The sequence below is a fragment of the Scophthalmus maximus genome, chromosome 14, assembly GCF_022379125.1.
Source record: "Scophthalmus maximus strain ysfricsl-2021 chromosome 14, ASM2237912v1, whole genome shotgun sequence".
NCBI classification, from domain to species: Eukaryota; Metazoa; Chordata; class Actinopteri; order Pleuronectiformes; family Scophthalmidae; genus Scophthalmus; species Scophthalmus maximus.
Window position 1 is genome coordinate 16,119,753 of NC_061528.1, and position 27,364 is coordinate 16,147,116.

At 43.0% G+C, this 27,364-nt stretch overlaps 1 protein-coding gene across 1 annotated transcript; it reads left to right on the top strand.

Moving 5' to 3' along the window:
* Positions 1-954: 954 nt before the first annotated feature.
* wnt10a (wingless-type MMTV integration site family, member 10a) lies at positions 955-27,195 on the top strand. Its single transcript, XM_047337450.1, is given in 6 exon segments — positions 955-1,670; positions 3,452-3,717; positions 9,738-10,111; positions 24,551-24,726; positions 24,786-24,827; positions 24,829-27,195. Coding segments are annotated over 6 exon segments (1,209 nt in total). The 5' UTR covers positions 955-1,590; the 3' UTR covers positions 25,100-27,195.
* The last annotated feature ends 169 nt before the right edge of the window (positions 27,196-27,364 follow it).

The following is a 27,364-nucleotide window of genomic DNA, read 5'->3' on the forward strand; positions in this document are numbered from 1 at the left end:
ACTAATGACATCAACAGGGAGGCTCAAGTAAAAAAAGATGCTCTTGGATGCATTGTGAGAAGAGAAGAGTCTAGTATTTCTGGAGTTTCACCCATTGTAGAGAGAACAAAGTCAGGATATTCCAGCTTCTTCAACTCCAAACATTCTCTTTTGAATACCCTAACTATATGGAAAGTTGGTGGACTGCCCCTTTAATTCCAGTCATAGCAGTGATGGAGTGTTAAAGATATCTTCTCTGAGATGTTTGAATTTAAACTTTTAAGCAGGGCGTGAAGTTATTCATTACATATTTGAGTTTCTGAATTAAGTATACAAACCCACGCGTATAAAACAGCGTATTGACCTTTCATCTCCATCATCTCATCATTATATGGCACAAGTTTGTGAAATAAAATGATGACTGCAGTATGGGCTGCATCAACGTCATTTGCACTAGATCCACGAACCCCACAAGTCCGGTTCTCTTGTCCTCCTCCTCCTCCTGGTCCTCCTCACCATCCTCCTCCTCCACCTCCTGCTCCTCCTCACCATCCTCCTCCTCCTCCTCCTGCTCCTCCTCACCATCCTCCTCCTCCTCCTCCTGCTCCTCCTCACCATCCTCCTCCTCCTCCTCCTCCTCCTCCTCCTCCTCCACCTCCTGCTCCTCCTCACCATCCTCCTCCTCCTGCTCCTCCTGCTCCTCCTCACCATCCTCCTCCTCCTCCTCCTCCTGCTCCTCCTCACCATCCTCCTCCTCCTCCTCCTGCTCCTCCTCACCATCCTCCTCCTCCTCCTCCTGCTCCTCCTCACCATCCTCCTCCTCCTCCTCCTCCTCCTGCTCCTCCTCCTCCTGCTCCTCCTCACATCCTCCTCCTCACCATCCTCCTCCTCCTCCTGCTCCTCCTCACATCCTCCTCCTCAGCATCGCTCCTCTGGTGGATATAAAATGTTCTCGCTCGCAGAGGGCGCGCGCTAAGTGTTTTGTCGTTTCCTTATCCGAAAGGATCTCTATCCCGCTTCGACGAGGCACTTGACCTCCCTTCGGCGCGCTCCTGCTCCCAGAGTGACGCAAAAAAAAAAAAAAAAAGAAAAGAAAGAAAGAAGAAAGAAAAGGAGAAGTGGGCTGGCGGAGCGCTGAGTGCAGTAGTTCGGAGGACTACCGGGGGCGCACCGAGAAACTCACTACAGTCAAGCAGACCTCGCGCAGAGCGCCTGTCCCGGACCGGCCGCCTCTCCCTCGGATGTTACACCCAACTGCAAAGACTTTGTCGGCGGAGTTACCGGGATGTGTACGGATGTGTGCGAGACAGACAAGACTGACTTCCCCCCCAAAAAAAAACAACTTGTAGCAGCCTCCTCCATTCACTAAGTTGGGAGGTTGATGAAACTTTTTCTTGAATGAGTATCCCGCCTCTGGCTGGCACATCTGGACGCAGGGTGAGCGCAGCTGTCAAGTCCAGCGCCAACTCGTTGCCGGACCTGACCTGACCCCCCCTCCCTCCACTTTCTCAGTCCTCTTCTTCACTTTGAAGCGGAATATTGGACTTTCAACCTTTTTTATTGATTTTTTTATTTATTTATTCAAACAAAGTTTTTGTTTCTTTTTTAAAAATGATTTTAAGGCACAACATGGAACACTCAGTCCTCAGAATAACATGCGTCTTGGTGGTTGTCTGTCTCTTGGATAAAAGGTGAGTTAAAATAAATATGGGATGTTTGGATTAAAGCTTTTCAATGGTCAATCTCTTTCATACACAACCTTTTTAGTTCTGACTAAGTTGTTTAGTTTTTTTTAAAGAATTAGGATAATTAATAATAATAAATAACATTAACATTGTGAAAGTCAGTTCTCATTCATGTAAAAAAAAAATTTAAAAAATCACCCGCATTATTCCATATACACAGTGCTTAAAGCTTACAACAAACATTTTCAAAATAAATCAAAAGATGAAACATCTACATTGGTTTATTATCCGGAGCCAATTATCTGCCCTGTCATTCCCAAACAATGTTGCCAGTTAATAATCTTTATTTGGAAGGAGTTGTTGAAACAGGTCCACTGCACACAGAGCAGGAAACACAACAGGTAGCAACAGACGCCTGGAAACTGGAGTCGAGCCATTCAAAATGCAATACTGACAAGAAAGTGGGACACAGCTGTATGCAAATGAAAAAATTCCGTGTCACAGCAAGCTCTAACTTTGATTTCACGTCATGTTTGAAGCGGGATGCTTTGCAGAATGAGCTCAAGGTGATGTGAGTGTTTGAGTCTGTTTCTCTCATATAGAGGCTTGCAGGGTAGAAGTGTGCAGAAGTTTAGACACATTGACGAAAGTGGAACGAAGTAGCCTATGCAAACTTGCTGCAGATGTGTATGCATTTTGTGTGTTTATGTGTGTGTGTGTGTGTGTGTCACTGTACACACCTCTTTACACCTGATGGGGATGTGCGTGTGGATGTGCAGGGCGCGCTTGATTGATGTGCTCGTACAGATGTGTGTTTGACCACAGCCACACGCAGGCAACTCGCTGCATGTGAGTCTGTGTGTCCCAGTCACACAATCACCGAGGGACGCGCAACCTGTGTTTTACTTGTAATGATAATGGAAAGAAAGCTGTGCACATCTAGGGCCATCATCAGAGCAGCCTGTGTTTTCCTTGTTACGGCTGTTGCTGTTTTGCTGTGAAGTAGAGGAGAGCTTTGACTGCTGCCATGCTGAATTACTGTTGCTTTTCCCCCACATGATTGATCTGCAACAGAAGCAGGAGACAGTAAAGACAGCTAAAAAAAAAAAAAAGTCATTGACTTTCCTGTGGCGATGAGGCAGATACAGAAAGTCGCTTGTTTAGTAGAGTAACTCTGGTTCAAACTATTACAGCCCCTCGCTCACCACTTCAACGCACTTGTTTTCCCCGTATGACTCTTATCTTGCACATCAACATCGAACACGAATTAGGCCAAATTAACACCACATGCAAATATCCATGTTTTGATGTATGCAGCTCAATGAGCATTTAATTGCAAATGTGGAAAACCCCAAAATAAAACCACAACCACAGGATCTATAGCCATTTCTTTTTATTAACTGTCAGTCTTTTTTATTACAGCTTTGCACGATCATAAAGCAAATCCGTCTGAAAAACAAAAACAAAACAAATAGATTTGTTAGTGCATTTCCCCTTCCGTCAGCATCTGGAGATGTTTTTTAAAAGTGTTAACCCACATCATGTGTATTATTGTGGTTTTTCAGCAATCAACTATACTGAGTATCATCAAGTCAAGGCGCCTGTCTGGTACTGTGGTGTGCACAACAGTGGGAACTGAGTGCAGCTGTGACACCCAAGGAACATTAGCAGAAATCTTACCAGACTGTAGTTGGCGACAGAAGTGGACAAAAAAGGGACAAAGGGACTTTTCCAGAGTAAATTGTGTCTTTGTCTTGTCAATAACCTGACCTGTGTGCTCCATGCAGGGTAGACTCCAACGAAATCTTGGGCCTGAAGCTCCCCAACATCGATCCGATCCTGAATGCCAACACCGTGTGTCTGACGCTTCCGGGATTGACGCGGCGCCAGCTGGAGGTGTGCATGCGAAACCCAGACGTGACCGCCTCGGCAATCCAGGGAATCCAGATCGCCATCCACGAGTGCCAGCATCAGTTCCGAGGTCACCGCTGGAACTGCTCCAGTCTGGAAACGCGGAACAAAATACCCTACGACAGCATTGTCTTTAAAAGAGGTCAGCTACACGGTCACTACACAAACTATACTACAGAATACAATGACATGTAATCTCAGTTAAATTCACATTTCAGTTTCTGCTTGTCTTGTAGGCATTTTACTACTCTTTCATGAAAATTTGCAGTTACAAACTACTGGGATGCAAAATTAAAAAAAATTACAAAATAGAAAACTTCCCACATTGGTATTGGTCAGTGCCGATTTCACACTAGACGATTTTAAGACCAATTTTCCACTCGGCGACGAACTGCGGAGCTCGACAACAAAAGAAAACAAATAGGAGGGAGATCTGGGTTTAATCTTGCAAACCGGCACTCGATCGCTATGTGTGAACTACCAACGACACCATCCAAGTGTCTCGTTGAGGCCTCGCCGTCGTCTGTCAGATATCTATCAGGCTAAATATCTGGACAAGTCCGGGACCCCAAATCCTGCGAGTGAGTGCGTCGACGCACTACAGCCAACGCGGGCTGCATCTCCCTGAACCCTGTATGAACGGTACAGAGATCTTACGACTTTGAAAATCCGCGTGGTGTGTCCGAGCTATAAGAGGTCAAACACTGGGTTGCAGAGGTGCGATGTCGCCACAGGCTACCTGCTGAACGAAACACTGTAACGGAGTGAGTTCAAAAGTTTGGTCTTCAAACAGGCTGCGGCTTTATCCTCAAACACACTTAAATAAAATACCCTGACAGGATATAGGCTTAAGAAAGATTAGCCACTACAAAGATGCACGTCCTAAACAAGGGATATTGATATTGTACTGTAACTCTTCAAACAAGGCCATACAAAGAGATAATTTTCCCCCCATACTATCTCACAACAATAAGGTCCTCCAAAATGGTTAGGTTATCTTCAGTGACTAGCAGGCCGGTGTCTGTGTTCTAACCACCTCACTGTATCTACTCAATAATCCGTACAAAAGAGCAGGTAGCTTCAAAAGCAGTTAGTCACCTCCAGATGACCAAACCTCCCACAGATCGGTTTTCTCTCTGACGCTTTGTTGTGCTCGTGAGCTTTTGCAAGTCAACCACAAAGGATGAAAGAGGATCTTTAAAGTTGGGAAAGCCTTTAGATGGACTCGTCCCAGGTTATTGACTGGAAAAAGGCATCAATTTCTCAGTAGCCTGAGCACCTGGATAGATGAATAGCACAATATAATAACGTTGTACGTACCGTAGATTGTCTTGAGATGAGTTTCACCCAGTGAGGAAGTAGACAATGCCCAAAATGAATTATTATAAGACTTATTAAGCAATGTTGTATCCAGCCTTTTATGATTTTTTTGAGAAATTACACTTGGTTCAGATAAGCACTGAGCTGCATTTATTTTTGCTTGGTCATTGTTTTGATACAGGTTTCAAATGTTTATTATATAAAAACTTATTTTTTAGGTGAGAAAACCACCAGGTTTCTGTAAATAGCTTGAGGGAATGTTGATAGAATTCCCCAATCCTGAACAGAAATACTAACTCATTAAATGCATCAGCTTTGTCCTGGAGGGCTGTTGCCATAAATCTATGTTCTCCTTAATCTGCGTGCGATGCAATCATGAAAGTTCAGTTTCATCACCCGCAATGAGGATTTTTATATCCTGTCGCCGCCACTGAACTGTATCAAAGAAAATAAAGAAAGAGAGAAAGGAAAAAGAAAAAAAACTCTTGACAAATGCGACGTGCTTACACACCTCTGGATGTACTTTCACTCCTCACTGACTCATTGAAACGCTGATTGTCATTATTAGTAGAGGCAGTTGCTAGTTGTCTGGCATCCCTGGTTTGCCCCGGGTGCAGAAACTCCAAACCACTGACATAAACAACTCTTTTAATTGGATGATTCATCTGTTACATGTTGATACATTCTGCTCCACAGAAGCTCGAAAAATGGATTGCGAGTAAACACGCTGCGGCCATCGATGCGTGCAGCTACTGGCAGCTACTGGCAGCGCTTTTAATTGAGACAGATTTACAGACATTGAGTCGATGGAATCGCGGCGTAGAAAAAACAAACAACGCGAGGCGCACGTATAGCCGGACTGTTTCTTTTTCGCTTGGCAATTCGTACACTAACGCGGCGTTGATCTATGTCTCAAAAAGCCTGTGAAGCAGTGTTTACGCACAACAATCGTTCGAGTGAAACTGAAGGGGATGTAAAGTGCCTCACATTTCAGTGTTTGTTTCGGTGTCTTACTTTACTACATCGGATGCTGCTTGGATCCTCTCTGGCCCTGCCACCGATCTCTCAGCTGATGGTCCGCAATACATTTCATGGGCCCACGTTCATTCCCGCTCAGCTTGCATTAGAAACTAGGCTAAAGAGGACGTCAGGCGAGACATGGATCAACAGAAATAGGAGAATCTCTCTCTCTCTCTCAGCCTCTTTCTTTCCTTCCCTCTATCCTTCCCTCTCTCTGTCACTGTGTCTGTTTCCTCCCTCGCTGGGCTGCTCCTTAATGCTTTTACTTCCCTTGCCAGTGCAAGTGCTTGTGAATTTGCTCTCAGCACTTTCCCAACTCTCGTGGCGAAAAAGCATAAACCTGTTTGGTGGGTTTCCGTAACACAAAGTGACAGTTTCCTTTGAATCTTTAATTCATTTTTGCCACTTCTTCTGCCATCAGTTCAGCCGGGCGTGCCGCAGCCGGTGAATTATTTGTTAGATTGATTTGTTCCCAGTCGTCCGGGGGCCTGAGTCGGGGAGCCCGGCCCAGAGCAGGGCTGCAGCTAAATCAGGCTTTCTAAGTATGAGGATGTGCCTAAGTGCCGTCCCCGTGCCCCCTCTCTCTCCCCCCCCCCCACCTCCTTGTGTGAGTCAAGGTGGTAGGGGGCAAGAGGAGCAGAGCGGGAGTTAGTGAGTCAAATTATATGTGTAGTCGGTGCAATTTCAAAGATTGTCTGTGTTTTTTTGGTGTTGAACCAAACATATAATCAAGACGTTGAACATTCAACATGCAATAATAACTCATTTTATAATAACTACGTATCAAATTATCACTGGTATGTTGAAGGGGGTAGCTCCTGGATTCATCACCCCACTTTGCAGTTTACCTCAGCTTTTTTGGAGCTGACTCACCGCTGTTCAAGTGAAGCTGTTTTCAAACAAATAAAGTTTAGATTTTTGTGACATTTACATATGTCAGGTGACCAGACACAGGACTCCACCACAGCTGCTTGTTCGCTTAGCGAATCTTGCAACTTAAAGGTTCAGTGTGTAAGATTTAGGGGATCTATCGGGCCTGCTTGCTTCGTTTTTCAAAGTACAAATTGTAAAATGTAAACACACACAGGCTGCCACTGAACACCTGAATATCGTTCGGGACTGTACTTTCATAGAGATTATGCATATACAATTCAAGTCAAGGAAAATAGGAAAGTTGTTTAAAACAGCTGTTTTTTCACACTGGGCAAAAGTCAGTCGGAATATGGACTTTTCCTTAAGACGCACAAGTTGTGCACCACTGACGTAGCTTGCTTTTGTGAGAGGCTCAGCCGAGCAAAGCGGTGATCATTCAGAATGTGACAATGTGTTTAGCTTAAATTAGTTTTTTTAACTCATTTATGAGTAAGACGATGGTCTTCTGATATGATGGAGTGGCACATCCTTTTATATTTAAATGCATATACCAGAAAAGTTGAGTTAAAGTTGACACCACCATTGAGTAATATGTGCAATATGTGTGTCGGAGAACAGACAACCAGTTGGCCTGGTGGTAATCCTCAGCTGCACTTAGGCCTGGAGGGATTCCGCAGCCTCTGACTATTTGCCCAGTGTGACAAAAACAAAAGAATTCTAACATGGAAAGAAAATGTGTCAAGCTCTACTTTATATCTCACAAAAACAATTACTTGAATATATAAGTAATGAAGTAACATCAAACATTGCTTTAAAAAAAGAAGAAAAAGGGGGCAGTTCCTGTTATTGGCTTTTTATTTGACTCCAACATCTAGCCTGAATCATTTCCCCCCTCCAAGCAGTTTGCTATAAACCCCGGCGCGGTTTCTTTTCATGTGTTCTTTACGAGTTTCCATTATAATCTTCACTGTTTTCTGCAGCAGTAAATGACAGCCAGTGGGGCTTTTCTTTTATAGAACCTGAGGGTACCATGCTCACAGGCGGTAAGCGGATATCTGACAAAAAACCCTGGAGAGGGTATTGGGGTGCAAACGCTCGCGACGCACTTCATCCTTCAATATTCAGAATCCACAATTCATCGGGGAATTTTTGTTCTTTTTCACAAAAATATACTGTATCGACACGGATAGGGTGAATGTGTAAGTGTGTTTATATTGTGTGCGTGTGTGTGTAAGAGAGGAGTTCTGCAGCATTAGTCCTGCGAATTACAGAGCAGTTGTGGTCGAGCTGCTCATTACATGTGCTGCATGCGAGCAAGACTTTCTCGGGGAGAAAGAGATGTGTTCAGCTGCAAAGGCAACAGCCGTCCCAAATGGTGAAGAGATATCACATGCGCACAGTCGATAAACCGCCTCCTGTTGTCTGAGCCTGAACAAGTTATTATACAGCAAAAAGTTTCAGTGTGGCATATTCCACCTCCCTAAGCTAAAAACTTGCCCGTATAGTAACACATAGTTTGGTCCAAAAATTACTTTGCAAGATATGATATGACAAAAATGCAAAAAAAGGACCAAATTCAACCATTTGATGCCAAGTCAATGCCAGTCACTCAGGAGCCGGTACAGTGGAAAGATGCATGGAAGATGAGAATAGATTGACAGAGGGATGCATAAAATGCCCGGAAAGCATTAAATGTGGTTCAAGGCCCATGAGGATTTGTGCAGTGCAGAGTTTCACAGCGAGATATGTCGTTTACAAGCATTGGGACAGACGGAGGGAGACGCAGCTGTGTTTAGTATGATTCAGTAAGTGAGTTCTCCGATGGGAGTGATGGGGATTTGCTCATGTTCAGCTGCTCCGCAGATGCAATGTACGCAAGTTTTGGAAAACTCGATTGCTACCGTCTCAGATGTTCCCATTGGTTTTATGAGATTGGGGAAGTGTGTGTAATCAGTCGAAGATTTGACTGATCAGTCAGAGACCCTTTTCTCAAGGGGTGGAGGAATCAGTGTGCCGTCTACCTCCGGGTACATTTTGGTCCCCTGAATAAAGCTGCAGAGTGAGCTGCTTACCCACAACCAGGGTGGGTCTGAGCGAGACGGAGACAGCTTCCTGGTCAGGCTCTGAGATAACCTAATACTGCCAACTTCTTGTCGGCAAAAATATTGTTGCACATTTTAGATCTGTCGTTAGGGTAGTTTCCTCGGAGGGGTAGTATATAACAATGTATATAAACTCTTCTGTCTATCCTTTGCAAAAAAGAGGAGAGGAGGCCCTTTTATTACAGCTTTACTGAGCCTGTGTCTACTACAACAAGCAAAGTTGCAAACAGACAAGTCAACAGATTCCTTCATCTTGCTCATTTAGCTGTTGTTAAACCGAGTTTTATGGCTCAAAGTTGTTTCCAGCAATTTTTCAACTCGGCCTTAAGGAAGGGAATTAAATAGTTGCGCTGCTATTCTGATTCTATTCGGGTTCAAAATGGGGTTTGAAATAGATCTCTGCACACAGCAACAGCACCACAGTCAGAGTCATCTGCAGATGTCACCGTCCATCATCCGTTCACCTGGTAATCTTCTCATGACACCTGACAGGTTCATGACACTTTCACACCGGTATGTTCTATGTTAACTTTTTACATGAACTCCGTCTCATAACACTCATAGTGCCTCGATGGCGGCTTCTTAAAAGCAACGCGGCACATTCCCAAATACTGACACGCTCCTCAAGTCAATCAGTCAGTCCTCATGTGTCATTTTGGACGTAGCTATGAAGAACTGTGTCAGACACTAAATTCCATCTTCAGAGTCTTAGAAAATGGAAAAAGCTGTGTTATGACACTTGAAAAGAAAAAGAAAAATCCCAGTCTTTACTTTCTCCTGATTGTGACACTTCAACTTCCACATTGGGCTTAAATAAAACCCCCATCACCTCCCTCCACACCCACAGGTTTCCGAGAGAGCGCCTTTGCGTACGCCATCGCGGCAGCGGGCGTGGTGCACGCAGTGGCCAACGCCTGCTCCATGGGAAAGCTGAAGGCATGCGGCTGTGACGAGAAGCGGCGTGGCGACGAGGAGGCCTTTCGCATCAAACTCCACCGACTGCAGCTGGAGGCCATCCACCGGGGGAAGGGCATGGTACATGGCGTCATGGAGCATTTTCCCGCTGACCTGCCGGGACCCCAGGACTCCTGGGAGTGGGGTGGCTGCAGCCCCGACGTGGAGTTCGGAGAGAAGTTCTCGCGGGACTTCCTGGATGCGCGCGAGACCTACAAAGACATCCATGCCCGTATGAGGCTGCACAACAATAGAGTTGGGAGACAGGTGAGTGTGAAGTGGGAGACTGTGAATGTTTGTGTATTTCTGCGATGGCATGATATAAGATCCTATCCAGCTGTACATGGAGCTTGACCTGGGATTAATGGTCGAGACATTTTTGCACCAGTTATTCATGAATCCATTACTAAATTGGAACATAAAGTCTCTGACACGATCGTGGTGGCTTGTTGATAGTTTTAAAATTGTAAATGTATTCATTCAGTTGCTGGGAAGCAGCTGTGGCATTGTCTAATCAACAGCAATCATTTATATTAACAGGAAGTTCTGGTTGTGCTACTTTTTAAAAATGTTTTATCTGGTTCTGCATACACAAAGAAATATACATGTTTCACTGTAAGTCGTATTCATGCTATTATTAATGCAACAAATAAACAATATAAAAATTCAAGTAAATAGAATGCAATATATATAACCATATTATACATCTCACTATAATTCATCATATCAACAAGTGTAGTTATTGCTCACATACTTATGAAGGGATTAAATCACAGTTAGATACATCATATCCCTCTGTTATTAGTGTAAATATTATACACTATCTTTAACACAACACAATAAAACAAGTGGCTAGTGGGTGGGTCGAGTGCTACTCGGCCAACGATAATAGTTTACCACACAATCCAATTTCATCGGCATTCGTTATTGCACTGGTCTTGTCCCAAGCGCCACTTGCTGTAAGCATTGCTCTGCAGTTCACAAGGCCTGTAAAAACTGGGATTCAAAACAGGGATTCAGTTTTTGGAATATAAAGAATGTGCCATTCATCAAAACACAGCATTTATTTAAATTATTCTAACAAAACGTGTTTACAAAGTGAATTAGATAACTTATGTACAAACACATGTAACCAATCAGCTTGAACAGTTTCGCATTCAAATCAGTTTTAATTAAGGTTGAGCCCTAACAATATTGTAGAGATAAGCTCGGCTGTCAGAGGAAAAACATCAGAATCTTTCATCCTTTTCACTGAAAGAAATGTTTAACCATGTGCACAATGGCTGCAGAGTAGCAAGGGACATGTCTCCCAAAGTACAGTTACATTGATGTTGTTGTGTAACCAGTAACATGAAGCTGGTGATCACCTGTTTCTGTTAACACAGGGGTTTCCAGCAACAGGCGCACACACACACACACACACACACACACACACAGCCCAAAGTCTGAGGGGGGACCCTTACTCTGAAAGAACGGGTTGCATTGAATGAGAGAGAGAGAGAGAGAGAGAGAGAGAGAGAGAGAGAGAGAGAGAGAGAGAGAGAGAGAGAGAGAGAGAGAGAGAGAGAGAGAGAGAGAGAGAGAGAGAGAGAGAGAGAGAGAGAGAGAGAGAGAGAGAGAGAGAGAGAGAGAGAGAGAGCGAAGGCTTAGTGTAAAGTTCAGTTTACCTTCTCCCAGGGTATAGACAGACATGTGTATTGGTTAACGTGGCCACTTTGGGAATTTCCACTTGGATTCTTCCTTTATGTTCTAGGCTTGCCTTAACAGACGGCCTTGGGGATTACATTACAGTAATACATCCAATATGTCTGGAGCCATTTATACTTTCTACTTCATTCATTTTTTACAGTATGATGTAATAATGTAATGAGTGAATGTTATTTTGAAAATATTCATTCGGAAACTGAAATGGGCTTAAATGGTTTATTCGGTGGTGTTAATATATGTATTTTTTTTATTGTTTTCAAATGAATTTAGTGCTTCTCAAACTTTTTTCCAGCACGCCCCCATTCAGAAGCCAAAAAAGTTAAAATAGAAAAGGGTCTAAGTGAAATTTTAGTGAAATGAATGTCAGTACGATATCAGCAACCTCTTGCTTGTTTTTGTTTTCCCGACATAAAACTCATATATTCAACTCTAAGCTACAAAGTTTTCACTCCCTTGCTCATCCCAGATAGCATTTACTGTATATGTTGTATTATTATTATTATACCGTGTCCTTGATTTGTTGTGTCGTCAGGGAAACTCCTGTAAATCATCCAACCCTCAGAGGAATCCGACCGACAGGGGAAGTCGTCACTTTAGAATAACCTTTCGTCCTTATGATGGTGGTCACTCAGGATGTCAAAGAGGGAATTGATAAGCACTGTAGATAATGGATGGATGGATTGAGGCTATTTAAGGTACCTTTATGCGAGGCAATAATATTTAACAACGGCTTTATTTTAGAAACTTTCCTGATGTAATCTAAACTTGTTTTCACGGAATTGTTCCAAAAGTCTTGTCAATGGCGGTGACGAGCCTTGAGGACGTCCAGCTCTGCGACGGAACAGAGAAGAAGCGACTGTAGATTGGTCATTGTTCCCCGTTTCCTCCTCAGTAATCTGGGCCTGTATCTCTCCATCAGTTTACTTCTGGTTTCCCTGATTATGCAGACAAAACAACAAATGTAGATCGCGTCAGACGAAATCTCAACAGCAGCTGGACTCGCTGCAGTGGCTGCAGTGGTGCGGTCAATTTGGTAACATACAGGATCCCAGTGTGGCTCAACAATTAGACGACACTGTCTCACATCCAAGACCTCCCACGTTAGATCCTGTTTTTTCTTTTCCTGTCAGTGTGTCTTTTTTGCAGAAGTGTATCCTGCTGAAATGCCACTGATTTTGACATCAACAAAAAAAAGCAAATTTGGGTTTCCAAAAACAGTTATAGCAAGAGAGAAGAATAGATGGATTTATTAAAAGAAGGTTATATATCATCTGCTGAGCGTTGACTGATGCGATGACACAGACACCAATTTGTCTGTTAGCCTGATATTTAAGAAATGCTTTCATTTCACAATGGACATAAATTACATGATGTGATACAGTACATCTTATTAAATAATTACAGATACAGGAGTCAGTTAGCAGGAGGCGGGCAAAGAAAAACATTGCTGATCTTGTTTTGGGAAAACTGACAGAATCCCTTCAGAGCTGCAGCTTTGACTGTAGAAAGTGACAAGGAACACAAACAAAGTCCAGTGTGGATAAGAGACTCAAACAAATGAGTAAGTAAAAGTAAATTCAAATTAATAATTTATCAAAGTTTCTACATTATAAACAAATGCATGAAGCCAAGCCCATTCCATTTAATGGCAGGTGAAGTGCCCTAGAGAAAATCTTTCAAAATCGCAACATGTAATCACACCCTCCAAGCCTTTAAGATGAACAGCAGTAGCGCAAAAGAAAACAAACTATAACTGGCACTACTTAGTTTCATTTTAATTCACAGTTTGATCTTTCCCGGACGATGTTTAGAAAGGCTAAATATTGGCTCTCAGATTGCTCACGATAAATTTTGCTTTCAGTGTGCCAGACTGTGTGTTTCGAGCCAAGGCAGATGAGGCATCCATCAAACAAGAAAAAAACTAAAAACTTTGACTCCGAGTCAACATCAAAGAGCCTATACCTTGTTTCTGGCAAAGGTTCTGATTGTAACCAGCGGGGGCCAAACGTCACCCAGTGATCCTGACCTCTACCTCTTGCATTTTGACTCGAGCCAGATGACCCCTGATGACCTTTGTATGGGGTTCAAAGCTGCTAGCTTATCTGACACATCTGGCTGTAAGTCTCTGTTACACAGGGGGAGAAGAACGTCTTCAAACACGCAGCGACGTCCAAACCCCCTTTACTATTTTTAAATTACAAAAATGGAGCTTAATGGATCTTTCATGGGGTTTAGGGGCATTAAAAATAGAGAGGGGGGGTCTAAGTGATTTGTTACATCTCACCACAGATCGGAGATTATCAGTTCAAATGAAGGCAATGTACAGAGAGCAATAGAAAGAGAGAGAAAGAAAGAGAAGGGAGGGAGAGACGGCAAACGTACTGTGAGTCATTGCGGAGCTGTTACACTGTAAAACACCACGCACCTTGATGACTTCAAATTTAATAGACAGCCACAACAAAGCCCATTTAAGATCTTGCAACACACACACACACACACACACACACACACACACACACACACACACACACACACACACACACACACACACACACACACACACACACACACACACACAGCCCCTAGAATCAAACAGAAAACACTGACAGGTGGGGCCTCAGAAATAATGCCGGCCCTTCCTGTGTGTGTTCAACCCCCCACCGACCCACCACCTCACCTCCCTCCGCACCGCTCCCCCCACCCCCCCACACTTTCAGCGAAGTAGTCTTTAGGCAGAGGAATGCAGTGGTTTTTTTGCGGGGCGTGCATGTCGCCTCATGCCCACCCCAGGGTTCTCACGACGTCCCGTCTTGTTTTTAGCCCTAATTAGTGGCTGCTGGCAGTTTGGAAACAGATGTTTAAAACCCTGCAAAAGATTTTAGACTTCAAACACGGCGGCGGAAAGTAGAAAGAGATTCGCCCTTCCTTCCCTGCCCTCTCCTGATCTGCCTCCACCAACTTCTCTCCAGCAGGGCTGATTAAAGAAATAATACTGTATCCTAAGGAGCCACGAGAGATTTTCTATTGTGGTTTATTTACATGTAATGTCAGCATCTCAATAGCAGTGTACATGTGTATGTTTCACGGCTTCACCAGCTACTTGTTTGCACTCGCAAAAAAATAAATATTAATTAGAGTGAGTAGAAAAAGTCCAAATTAAAAAAGAAATACCTTTAAAGCATTGACATTGGTAGAGAGATCCCTTTAAAACTAATTTTAATGTAAAAACACATTGTAAATCAAACAATGTGCTGACCATATATTCATGTTTGTATCTGATACAAAAGTTACTTCACAAAAGTGATCATTGTTTTTCAATTTGACAGATTTACAATATTTTTTTAAATTTTTCTAAAGAATCATATTAACTGATAATTTCACATGTCAAGTAATCCACATTCTGCGTTCATTTTGCTGTGTAGATGCACTGTGCAGCTTCCCATTGTGTCATTTGCAGTGAACCCAATCGCACTTCTGTACAGCAGTTCATAAAGAGGCGTTTTAAAGACTTGACTACATTTTAAGTGTTTGCGTATCACATGGAGACACTTCGACGAGGCAGTAAACTTCTCGGCCAAGTTTTTTCCTGAGAGTTTCTCTCAATCGTTTAGAGAGCACACCTCAAAGCAAACGCTTGGCATGCTTTCTTGCGTTTGTGTTGCGGAGCTTCAAGCCACGCCGAGGTTCTGTTGAATCCTGTCTGTTCATTAGGCAAGTGGTGACAGTGCTGGCTATGCAACAGTCTGCATTAGTGTTACTGGCAAGCGTCCTGTGGTAATTACAATTTACCATCAGGCCCTAACTTCAGGGCAGTAAAAAGATATGGTTTGGCACCTATCAGGAAGGAAACTATACATTTCAGCTGCTCGCAGTTCCCTAATCGACCAAACATTCGAGACAGTTGCCCTGACTCTCTTCAAATAGTTTTCAAGGGTTAAGTTCATGATGGCACTTGTGTGTTAAAGGGGCAGTAAGTGATTCTAAAGCAATACACGTTTTGTAAAAATCAGTTAGCTGTCGGTTCTGTGTTTTCGGCTCAGCCCAGGCTCAAACACTGTTTGCAGTTCGTGAACATCACTCGTCGACACCTTAAGAGGTTTGCTGGCGGGTGGCGCCGCGACTCCCCGGGTTTGGCCTAGTGGTTAGTGCCATACCGAGGACCCTGGCTCGCGGGCCGGCCAGAGCAGGGTAATCACAACCAAAACAAAGAAAGAGACAAGCTCTCTCCAAAATCGCTTATTGCCCCTGACAGTTATATTTCATTGACTCTTGGTGATCTTCACAGTGGGGATGGTTGTCCAGCAAGAAGTGTGCCACGATCTGACAATGCAGTTTTGGCTCTGAAAGACGCAACGAAACCGCAATTAGAGTGTTTTTATCGTGCAACATGTAATGTGTTTTACAGGGAAAGTGATTATGTGGGAACGGTATTGTCGAAAAGTATAGTGCAACCACACTGTGCTGGCGACACATCCCCTTCTATGATACTACTCTGCCATGACCAATGACCTGGGTCAAAAAATGGTTTTACACGAAGTTAGCGTGTGACACAAGGTGCTCTCTTCATGCAAGATTTTCATAGGTTGTGGCTAATGATGTCTAACACCAACAATGTCTGTATATTTGCCCCCTCACATTGCCACAACAATCACAGCTGATGGCAGGTTAAATAGGGTTTGCTGATTACGATCTCATCTAGATAGCTAATAGCAGCGTGGTATGATGACTGATCTCTAAAAGGAGTAGCAGCTAGACACACAGGTGATGTGTGATCTCACACACACACACACACACACACACACACACACACACACACAGCAACAGCTTTTGTGTATGAAGTGATGGAGGGACAGCAACGAGATAATCAAAAGATCATCCCCTCCTCCTCGTTTCCTCTCTCTCTTTATACGATGGCAACTAGTTGGTCCAAATCAAATTTGTGAAAGTGGCCAAATCCTCTATAATCAGTGGATTGACACATTCGATCGAGGTTCCCCTGGTACAAAATAAACACAGCATCTGAATGTGTTACCCCATCCAAGGGTAATTTAGTTTAAGAACTAAGTTTTGGGACTATTCTCCTGTAATTGATCTGAACTTACTATACAAGGAGATTTGCTTTCACTAGGCAAAATATGGATTCACTTGTGTCTGATGTAGGCCTCTACTCACCAACTGAATGTATCAATAGCCAAAGACCTCTGCCTCTCACACCTGATGTTTACAGGCAATTGTAGACCCACATTGTGTGCGTGTGTTGAGGCTCAGCATTGCTTCACCAGAGGACTGAACATATTTAAACCATAATAGCTCATAGCTTGATCCTAACTGGCAACAGTGGGACCCCTGTGGATCCTTTTATGTCTAATTTAACCCTTAAGCGACGATATAACCGCCCTGGAGATCCCATTCACGTTGATTCATTGACTCAGAACCCACACGAAAAAGCAAAGTGTGTTTGATCAAAAATAGCAACGTATTAGTGCGGGGTTAGTCCTGTGCTCCTCAGAGGCCGGTTTTTATCATCAGCGGTGTGCAGAGCATTCCTGAGTCCTGACAGTGCAGAGGCTGAGCATTTGATGTGACCCACCGCACACACGTGCACACACCAACACACGCACGTGGAGACGCACATACGCTCATGCCCCCTTCATCCGTACGACTCTCTTTCTCTTTTTTTTTACACACACACACACACACACACACACTCACCCTAACGCACACAGAGGCAAATGTTTCACAGTAAAAGCTTAGCAGGTGGATGTGCTTATGCTGGTAATAACATTTTATTAGAGTCTCAAAATGAGAGCTGTGGACATTGTGTGCAATTAACAGTAAGTAAATACTACGCACGCACACAAACACACACACACACACACACTAATGTAGCATGGTTGTTACTGAATACAGTAGATATGCATTTGCTCAGTAATTACTTGCCATTGTTTTTTGCATGCGTGCGTGCGTGTGTGTGTACACGCGTGAAGGTTCTTTTGAAGCGAGGCGTTTGATTTGTTTAAAGTGATGTCTGGGCTTAATGTGCGGCTGTGGGATTTGTTTGTGTGCTTTGATATCGCCTCGGCTTTCTGCTCGGCTTTAAACGTCCTTTAGCAGATTGTCTTTGAACTGACAAACACGAGGCTGCATGCAGTCTAGCCTGCCGTTTATCTGCGATGAAGGGTCGACTGTGGGACACACAGACAACAGATTAGGATTTTCCCCCGTCAAAAAGATGACGACACAGGGATTGGTCAAAATTTCAATTCAAATTAACCAAATAAATGAGACAGTAAGAGAGAGATTGCGGTGCGACGTAGCCTGTTAAGACTGGAAATGAAGTTGCTGAATTACGGTGCTTCCCCATGGTGAGCATTTATCATATTTACTCCAGTTACATATGCAAAAAAGTATTGTTATTTAAGTGGCTCAACACTGAGACCAATAGCAGAGACTTTTACATTAACTTACGGATTGCATGTGATTAGGCAGGGATGGGATCATACATGCAAAGGGGACAATGTTATACACTTTTCATATGGTCTGAGATTCCTTATAAATGTGTTCATACAGGCAAATCTCTCATTGGCTATTTCTTCTCTACATTTGTGTCGTTTATGTCATGCCACAGGACTTTCCCTCTTCAAAAAAAAAAAAAAAATGCTGTAAGTCATCACCAACTCCTTCATTACCACTGAGTCCGTACTGACTTAGCCAAATTTGGATATTTGGTCATGATGACAAATTCAAGTGTAACATGAGGCTAAAAGGAGTGTGGTAACGGCAGCGCCGGATCACAGTTTTCATTATGACAGAGCTGCACCAGCCACTTGCAAGCAACACATGAAAAAAAACACGTCATTGAGTTTGTTTGCTCCAGAAATAAATCACTGTAGAAACGGGCTATTGATAAATGTAAGCAATGTGTTAAACATGTGCAAAAAAGTTGATGCATGCTGAACCTTTTTGATTTATTCTTACAGAAAACTAAACAAAGAAATGGAAAATCGCAATATATTACTTAAATAGGAACTTGACAACCAGTGACTTCATTTGGTGACGTGTCAAAACCAAAAAACAACACCAACAAAAAAGTGAGTGAGAATACATGTGGCCAAATATACATAAGTGTTACTTTTCTGGTTGAATTTGCGTATGAACTTGGTGGACACACATACCTTTATCTTAAAGGGGCAAAAAAGCGATTTTGGAGAAAACTTGTTTCTCTCTTTCTTGTTGTTGCGATTTTACTGCTCTGGCCGGGCAGGCCAACCCGCAACCAACACAATGACCACTAGGCCAAAAATCCGCGGAGCTGCATGACCACCCGCTAGCACGTCTCTTAACGTTTCGACGAGTGTTGTTTTTGTTTTTCGATTCAAAGAGCCAGGGCTGTGCCAATTACCACGCTTTTTTGGGGGGCGCACACAAAAGCCGTCACGGACGGTGGGGAAATGTGCGCTGATTTTTACAAAACGTGTATTGCTTGAGAATCGCTTACTGCCCCTTTAATTCTCACACTATGACCCGCCAGATTGTGCTCACAAGGCGCAGATCTTTAGGCCACTTCACAGCTCCTCCTCATTGCACGGTAGTCTGCTCCCGACATGTTGTACCTCTCCCCCCGTCTGCTGTATTGTGTAGCCTGCAGTCCTAATCTGCCACCAACATGTCGTATTTGATCTCTGTCTGGGGTTGTTTTATAGACGCCTCTGTCTCACTCTCTGAGCCAATTAGAACTCGCCAGATGTTTGTCTCTAACCGTGGTCCGCCATTGACTTTGAAGCATTTACGTCTCTGTTGTGTACGTGCGCCATGAGCCCAAGTGTAAGTCAAGGAATATGCATCTTTATGTCCAGTAACAACCCCCCAAAAAGAGATAATCATTACTTATTTCATCTAAAAACCACCAGCTCTCTTCCCCGTTTAACACAGTGACCTATTTCTATTTCACTCTCCTCAAAACCTGACTCCAGGTCCATTAATGTGCAACACAGAAGCTCAAAGTTAGTGTGTGACACAAGGTGCTCTCTTCATGCAAGATTTTCATAGCTTGTGGCTAATGTTGTGTAACACCAACAATGTCTGTATATTTGCCCCCTCACATTGCCACACCAATCACAGCTGATGGCAGGTTAGATAGGGTTTGCTGATTACGATTTCATCTAGATAGCTAATAGCAGCGTGGTATGATGACTGATCTCTAAAAGGAGTAGCAGCTAGACACACAGGTGATGTGTGATCTCACACACACACACACACACACAGCAACAGCTTTTGTGTATGAAGTGATGGAGGGACAGCAACAAGATAATCAAAAGATCATCCCCTCCTCCTGTCATCCTCTTTTCCTCCCCCCCCACCCCATCTGCCTGTCCTCCATGTACCCGGGGCTAAATCTGTAAAATCTACGACAGGGCAACTATACAGTAAATCGCATGTGTCAGTTGTCTTCCTTTTTTCCACAGTAGTCTAGTCCGACACCATAAACACAAAGAGAAAGACACACATTTTTCTGTGTTTTCTCACTCTCCCCCTTTCCCTTGTCTTTATCGCACACACACATCATAGCCCCAGGTACTGGTGAGCAGGATCAGGCAGAAAGCAGGAAATCACAACCTTTCATCTGATCATTCATCCGGTCGGATTAAAAAAAAAAAAAAAAAAGAACACTGCCACAAAGTGTTTTTTGTGTTAAGGGTAAAAAATTCATTGTGCTAGATCAGTAACAAGACAAAATAAAATGATACAACACCATTTGAAATTAAACACACAGCAAGTGAGAAAACACATAAAACGATTAGGGATAATGCTAATGAATAAGGGATTGCGCAACCAGACAAAATGAAGGATTGTCGAGTGCTGCTAGTGCCAGGGCCACGTGATGTAACTAGAGTTATTTTCTCTTTTGGTTTCATTCAACTGCAGGACATTTTTGTACTTGTAGGCAGGACAAAATAGATGACACGTCAGTGGATACTGGAACATACAGTTGGGTATTGTTCACATAACAATGTAAATCTGTGTTATGTCTAGAATAGACACCTGTGGGACCCGGCAAAAGAGAGAGGAGCACAAGACGACAAGTATCACAGAGGAGGAGCTGCCAGGCCCTTGTGTGATGACCTTGTTCATAGCAACATCACTAGTGTCAACTGTTTTTTCCCTTTTTCTCTCTTTCAGAAAGGTCATTAAGACATTGTGGCCCCCAGTGTCAAAGGCTGAGCTGAGGTCAAAAGAAGTAGCAGAGGTCTGCAGTAGGAGCAAGGTGGATGATTTCTGTCAGTGTTGACAGACAGATTTCACTGTAATATGAGTGTTGAAGATGGGCAGGATTTGAAATCAAACTTTCTGAAACACGGTGTTAATGTGCTGCAGAATACCGGCTATCTTGTATAAGAAACAATGACGTTTAGTATTTTTTTACCGCAACCTAAAAGCTTCCTGCAACCGTCGAGGTGAAACATTTTGATGTGAACAAGTATAATTATAGAATCCAACCAATTGACTGGTTGGCCGATAGGAAATTGAAAACTGTCAAGCCTCAATTACGTTTTCTTTGTCATAAGGGTTTGGTAATGAGATTTTTGGAATCATTGCCAATTTCTTTCTTTTTTAAAAAAAAATCTTGGCTAATGTATCGGTATCTTACATTTTTTACTCCCTGATATCAGATCCCAAAAATCCACATCAGTCATGCGCCAGCTTGTACAAAATGTTCTTAGCGTTTCAAGCGCCTTTGTCAGGTGGATCAGCACTTCACATATCATTCTGACAGCGCACTTCTAATATAGCAAGAGTAGACTAGAGCTTCCCAATTTCCTATTACCAGTTAAGGGTTTGGATTATACCTGTTTGCCTTTCAACCACACGTCAAAGTAATATTTGACATTTCCCCTCCACGTACAAAAAAAGTCGACCTACTGTTCACCTGGAGCTGTTCTTTTGTTGCAGTTTTGGAGCCTTGCAAACTTTTCTCGAGGCTAATTCCAGCCTTAAACAGGAATCATACGTTATTATTCTGATGTTGAATTGGCAGATGTGTTGAATATTTAATCAAGTGCTATTCTAATCTTAACAACTGGGCCTAGCTGGTGGTTAACCAGTCGGACTTAAGTCAAGTAGCAACAAGATGCAAAGGTTATTGGCTGAGTTGACAGAATACATTTAAATGTCTAGAATGCAGTATTACCCTTTTATAGTGACACATAATGAATAACATTAGGAACCCATGGCATAAGTGACCAACCCCGTTTGTTGGTAGGCCTGAGCTTTCTGCTCTGGCACAGCTCATATGCACTTTGCATTGCATTCCTATTGCTTCTTAATGCGAAAACAAAGACACCATCCTCCGGAGTCTGTGGAGGCAGAGTTTGGCTCATACTTCGGCCCTTTACACGTTGCTGGCATGAGGATCGAGAAGTCAAAACCTTGACAAGCCTATGCCTCTCTACGGTTGCCAGACTAAGACTGGACAACTGCAGTTTGGAAGAGGGACGTAGCAAATGGTGAATTAAAGTATGGTGCATTCTGAACTTTAGGTAGGGAAGCCAGATGTGCTCTACTACTGGAAAGCAATAGTTTTGTGGGATCACACACACACACACACACACCCTGACACACACACACACACACACTAAAGTTTGGGAAACGCTCTTTTTTATCTTTATTTTTTTTACACTGACACTTTTTAGCTGTTTTTGTTGTTTCACTGTCCTTTGAAACCCTTATCCTGTTGTGAAAGTACCATCAAACAGTGGCAATGTGGATACAATTATGCCTCTCCGGTCAGTTTGTCTCCGTAAGGTTTAGGTTAGAGTATTTTATGATTACAGACTTTGCTGTGTGTTTAAGGCCAGTACGTTTGTGATTCTGGGGTTGCCTCAGCCTTTATGTAAAAACTGAGCCGAACGCTGCAATCTGAACTCGGTGCAAGGGCTGTTTGAGCCATTATCCTGTTGTTTACTATAAAGTCTTAGTAGCTATCTTCTCACCACGGATAAAAAGTTTCTTTCAACTTTATTTTCAACACGCAATTACAGAAGGACCATGTTTTTCCTCAAATGCATACTTTTTTAGTCACTTTCTGTTATCCTAACACACATTATGAACAAAACATGCAGCCATGCAAAGACTGAAACTATTCTGCATGCTTTTACACATACCATCGAAACATTTCATGTTAAGTGCCCTGCATTACTCGTAAGTTTGATGAGTGACTGTAACATAAACATATGTCCAACCATAAATATGTGTATATATTTACAAAGACTATACATGTATCTAACTAAGTACGAGAGCAATATTTACACTAGTACACTTACACAGCCTTTAAGTCTGAGCAAAGTAGTACTTCTTGGATAATTTGTTGCAGCTCCAGATGGATGCATGAAAATCTTTCACATGCAACAGTATCTTGATTTTTTTTTTAATTCTTCTTTTCTTTTTTTCCTTTTGTCAACTATCACCAATCCTTGCCAGCTCTTTGGCAAACAGGAGTTATTTTTCTTTTGCAGTACTTTTCACTTTCGTTCATTCCAAACAGATGAGTCAAGCATCTCCTTGGAGAGAGTACGCAAACCAAGCACAGTGCTCAGAATTACAATATCAAACAACCTGTCCATGTGACAAAGGTGGAGTCAAACAAGGAAATAGAAAGTGAAGCATCTGATTTCTGGCATCAGTCCAAATTGGAAGTGTTTCGAGCCCATGACGAGTCCATCTCATCTCCGATTGTTGCACCTTTACGAACCTTACAGCCACATAACATGTTTTTATCTTAAAAAAAAGAAAAAAACACCTGTATTTTTTCCCTCAAAATTTCTCATACCTGTATGCCTGCCATCATTCATTCGATAGTGTGTGTGTGTGTGTGTGTGTGTGTGTGTGTGTGTGTGTGTGTGTGTGTGTGTGTGTGTGTGTGTGTGTGTGTGTGTGTGTGTGTGCGTGTGCGTGTGTGTGTGTGCGTGCGTGTGTGTGTGTGTGTGTGGATAGGGGCGGCAGCAGCAGCATCTGTCAGTACTTTGGGTGGCCTTGGGTTCCTGTTGGTAATTGAATCTTAAAGTTTAGAATAGGTGATGACTGATAAACAGGCACAAACACATGAACATGTGTACACACATGCACTTCGCCTGCAGGAACATTACAGGGCAGGATTTATGCGATGTGGGATGTACCAGTGTGTTTATGCGTGTGTGTGCCACTGAGGGAGGGTGGGTGGGTCCTTCAGTGTTGGTCATGCTCGAACAGGATACTTTGTGTTTGTGCTTGCTTATGCATTTGAATGTACTGTAGACATCCAAATTATTATTATTTTGACCTTAAAGACCTGCAATAAGAATTCAATTGTGCACAATGTAGTGTGTTCTTGTATTACCGGTAAGCCTTTACACGAACAAGCCCAACTTGTGTGAAAACATTTATTTCATTCATGCTGTTGCCTGAAATTGAATATCAACAAAACAACACAATGTGTTTCTTTAATATCCACGTGGTTCCATTATCCAGCATTAAACTGTGAAACAGTGAAAAGATGCAATTCTGTAATTCTCTGATTCCAAATGTGCCACTACAGCACATGGGGGTCAAGCAGGGAGTCATTCCCTGCTGCCAAAATATGAATAATGACAATCACATCTGTTTGGGTAATACCTGCATGCATCTGTGTTATTTGATATCGGCGTGTTTGACAACTGGCTCAGAGTTGGACCACCTGGACCAACTCCTTCAGGGCATCATGTGTCTTTCAGTTTACAGTGGAACAGTCACTTTCTTAGAAGAACAAACACTAAAGTAAAGCCAGCACAGTGTGAAATACGAGATTCACCCCAAAACACACTGTACATGTATAAATTAAACTTCAAATGCACCCAGTGATCAAGAAAAGTTATTAATCTTTCTCATTCTCTTCCCTCCTCCCTCTGACTCCTTCGCCTCTGCTCTTTCCCTCACTTCATCCCACTCTGTCTTTTTTTTGTCCGTCTCCATCTCGGCTCTTCACAGGTGGTGCTCGAACACATGAGAAGGAAATGCAAGTGCCACGGCACATCGGGGAGCTGCCAGCTGAAGACCTGCTGGCAGGTCACCCCAGAGTTCCGTGTGGTGGGCTCAATCCTCAAAGAGCGCTTCCACATCGCCACGCTTATCAAAGCACACAACCGGAACACCGGACAGCTCGACCACTCCCACCACAACAACCACCACAACCACCATAACCATCACAACCACCACCACCACCACCATCATCAGAACAACCACCATCACCACCACCACGCGCACCGGCGGCGGCCAAGCGTCAACGAGCTGGTCTACTTTGAAAAGTCGCCAGACTTCTGCGAGCGAGACCTGGGCTCGGACTCGGCCGGCACGCAGGGCCGGATCTGCAACAAGACCAGCCCGGGCATGGACAACTGCGAGAGTCTGTGCTGCGGGCGGGGACACAACATCCTGCAGCAGACGCGCAGTGAACGCTGCAACTGCAAGTTTCACTGGTGCTGCTACGTGGTCTGCGAAGAGTGCAGGATAACAGAGTGGGTCAGCGTCTGCAAATGAAGAAACGCATCGAAAGACTAAACAAAGAAAACAAAGAAAAAGAGACCATTTGAAATCTAGACTGTTCATTTGAAAGGGGGATATGACTAAAATATATGTACCCCGTTCGTTTTTGCGGTGGACTGCTGTTTTCCAGAAGAGCAAAGACAGTGTGTGTGCGTGTGAAGCGGTTGAGCCAGCAGAAAGATACAGTGGATGTGCATGTTGGAAAATGAGTGTGCACACGCAGCAGATGTGTAAAGCTGCCACAACTCAGAGAGCTTGGATGTTTACTGCCTTCCTCTTGAGACAAAGGAACATAGCTACATCAGATGCATATCTGAAAACTCCAAAAATGAGCGATCTCAGCTCTGAAAACAAAATCGTATTGTTCTCTTGAGCACAAGTTGAGTGAGGTTCAGCTGAATGAGATTCAGGTGAGCGACGAGGAAGTTGAGACTAAGCAGTAGATTGCATGCATAAAGAAAAGATATTGCGTCATAGCACCAGTGATATATATACAGGGTGGAGAGGTGGATGTCTGCCTCCCATGAAACTTTAAATAATGGGGGAGGACATCTAAAAACATTTCCAACTAGATCAATATTTAAACAGCAGTCCCTCCGTTTTCTGTACGATAATTTACAGCATAAACATCTCCATCCACCTCCATCTACCACATACAGGGACGGTGATAGTCCTTTTCATACATCAGGTTTGACAATGCACAGGATTTGATATAGCACAACGCATTTGGAGCTCTTCAGGATTTAGTGCCTTGTCCAAGGGCAGAGTTACAGTGTCGGTGTTCGAGTCAGGTTATATAGATTACACAGGGGTTTGTCTGGCTCAGATGTATTAGTCATAATTTTAACCCTGCTCAAATTAACGACACCACCCAATGAGTCAATCCATGCAACTTGGCAGAAAAGTTAGAGTTGGGTACAAAATCAAGTCCAGGGGCAGACTGGACTATTTAGTGTGAATGCGGATTCAGCATTCATGTATTAGAGGTTTGCATTATGGGGCAAACCTTTATAATAACTGATGGCGTCTGTGGAAAGGAGGAACTTCTGAAACTTGCTGCTACTGCTTCCCATGACTCCTCATATCAGGCCCCTCACAACTGAAAGCAGTTCCTTCAATGACAAATCAGCTTTCGATACAGTTAAGAACAAGCACTATCCCTATACACTATAATAATCACTTTTTGACCCGATCGCTGTTTGCAAACGATTGTGACACAAAGCTCGTACATCCCGTTTTCAGACGTCCCTAGAACGCAGCACAGACACGTTGTCCTGCATTGGTCATTATCCGAAATGTACCATGTGTAGTCTGTGTGCGTGTGTGGGTGGTATGTGATGTAAGAGCCCCCTCAGCGTACACCGAGTGCACAGAAGACCTACATTTAACAAATACAGCTTTCATCTTCAGCACGATCTGAACAGTATTGTAAATAAAACGTATTAATGCTGCACAAATATCATCAATACATTTAAAAGTGCCTCAGGAGACTGAGTGCTCACGAACATGCTTCAGTTCCTCACACTCTTAACATCCAAAGTGTTTCCTGTTTTGTGATGCAATGTGCTGTGCGTGTGTGACACTGTAAGCGTCTTGTAATATATCTACACTCACCGCCTTCACACTCCTTTGATGTGTACAACGTACATTTTGATGTCAACTTCATGGTATATTAATAACAAAGTTGATATAGATTTCTGCCAGTGCACATTTTGAAGGTCATATTCGATCTCGAGTAACTTGTATGAGTGAGGCTCCTTATCAGACTGTAATTTATTTCAAGCTAAAATGTGTAAGTGTTGAAAACAGATGGGGATAATGCTTCCAGTGTAACAGATTATTTTGGTTCTGATAAGTAGTTTGCACATACAGAACTGTATCCAGGAAAAACTCTGGGAAAGTATCTATAATATGCAGTTTATTTCATGTCTTAAATGTAATGTATGTTTGTATTTTTATGTTTTAATATGGCTATTATCTAAGTTATTTTATTTTTTGTGGATAACTTAATATTTGTAAGACAATAAAGAAAGACAATAATATTGAACGGGGCTCTAATGTGATGAATAATAAAATACATGAAAACAGTGGATTTGGCATGTGTATTTTTGTCATACTGTGTGATACACTATATTTATAACAAACGTACTACAGTCAGGTACACTATAGTCAGAATGAATTCATTTCAATAATCAAAATAAGTCATATTTGGTCGTACGGCTCTGTTCTGGGACCTCCCTGCCCTTCCACATGCATGGG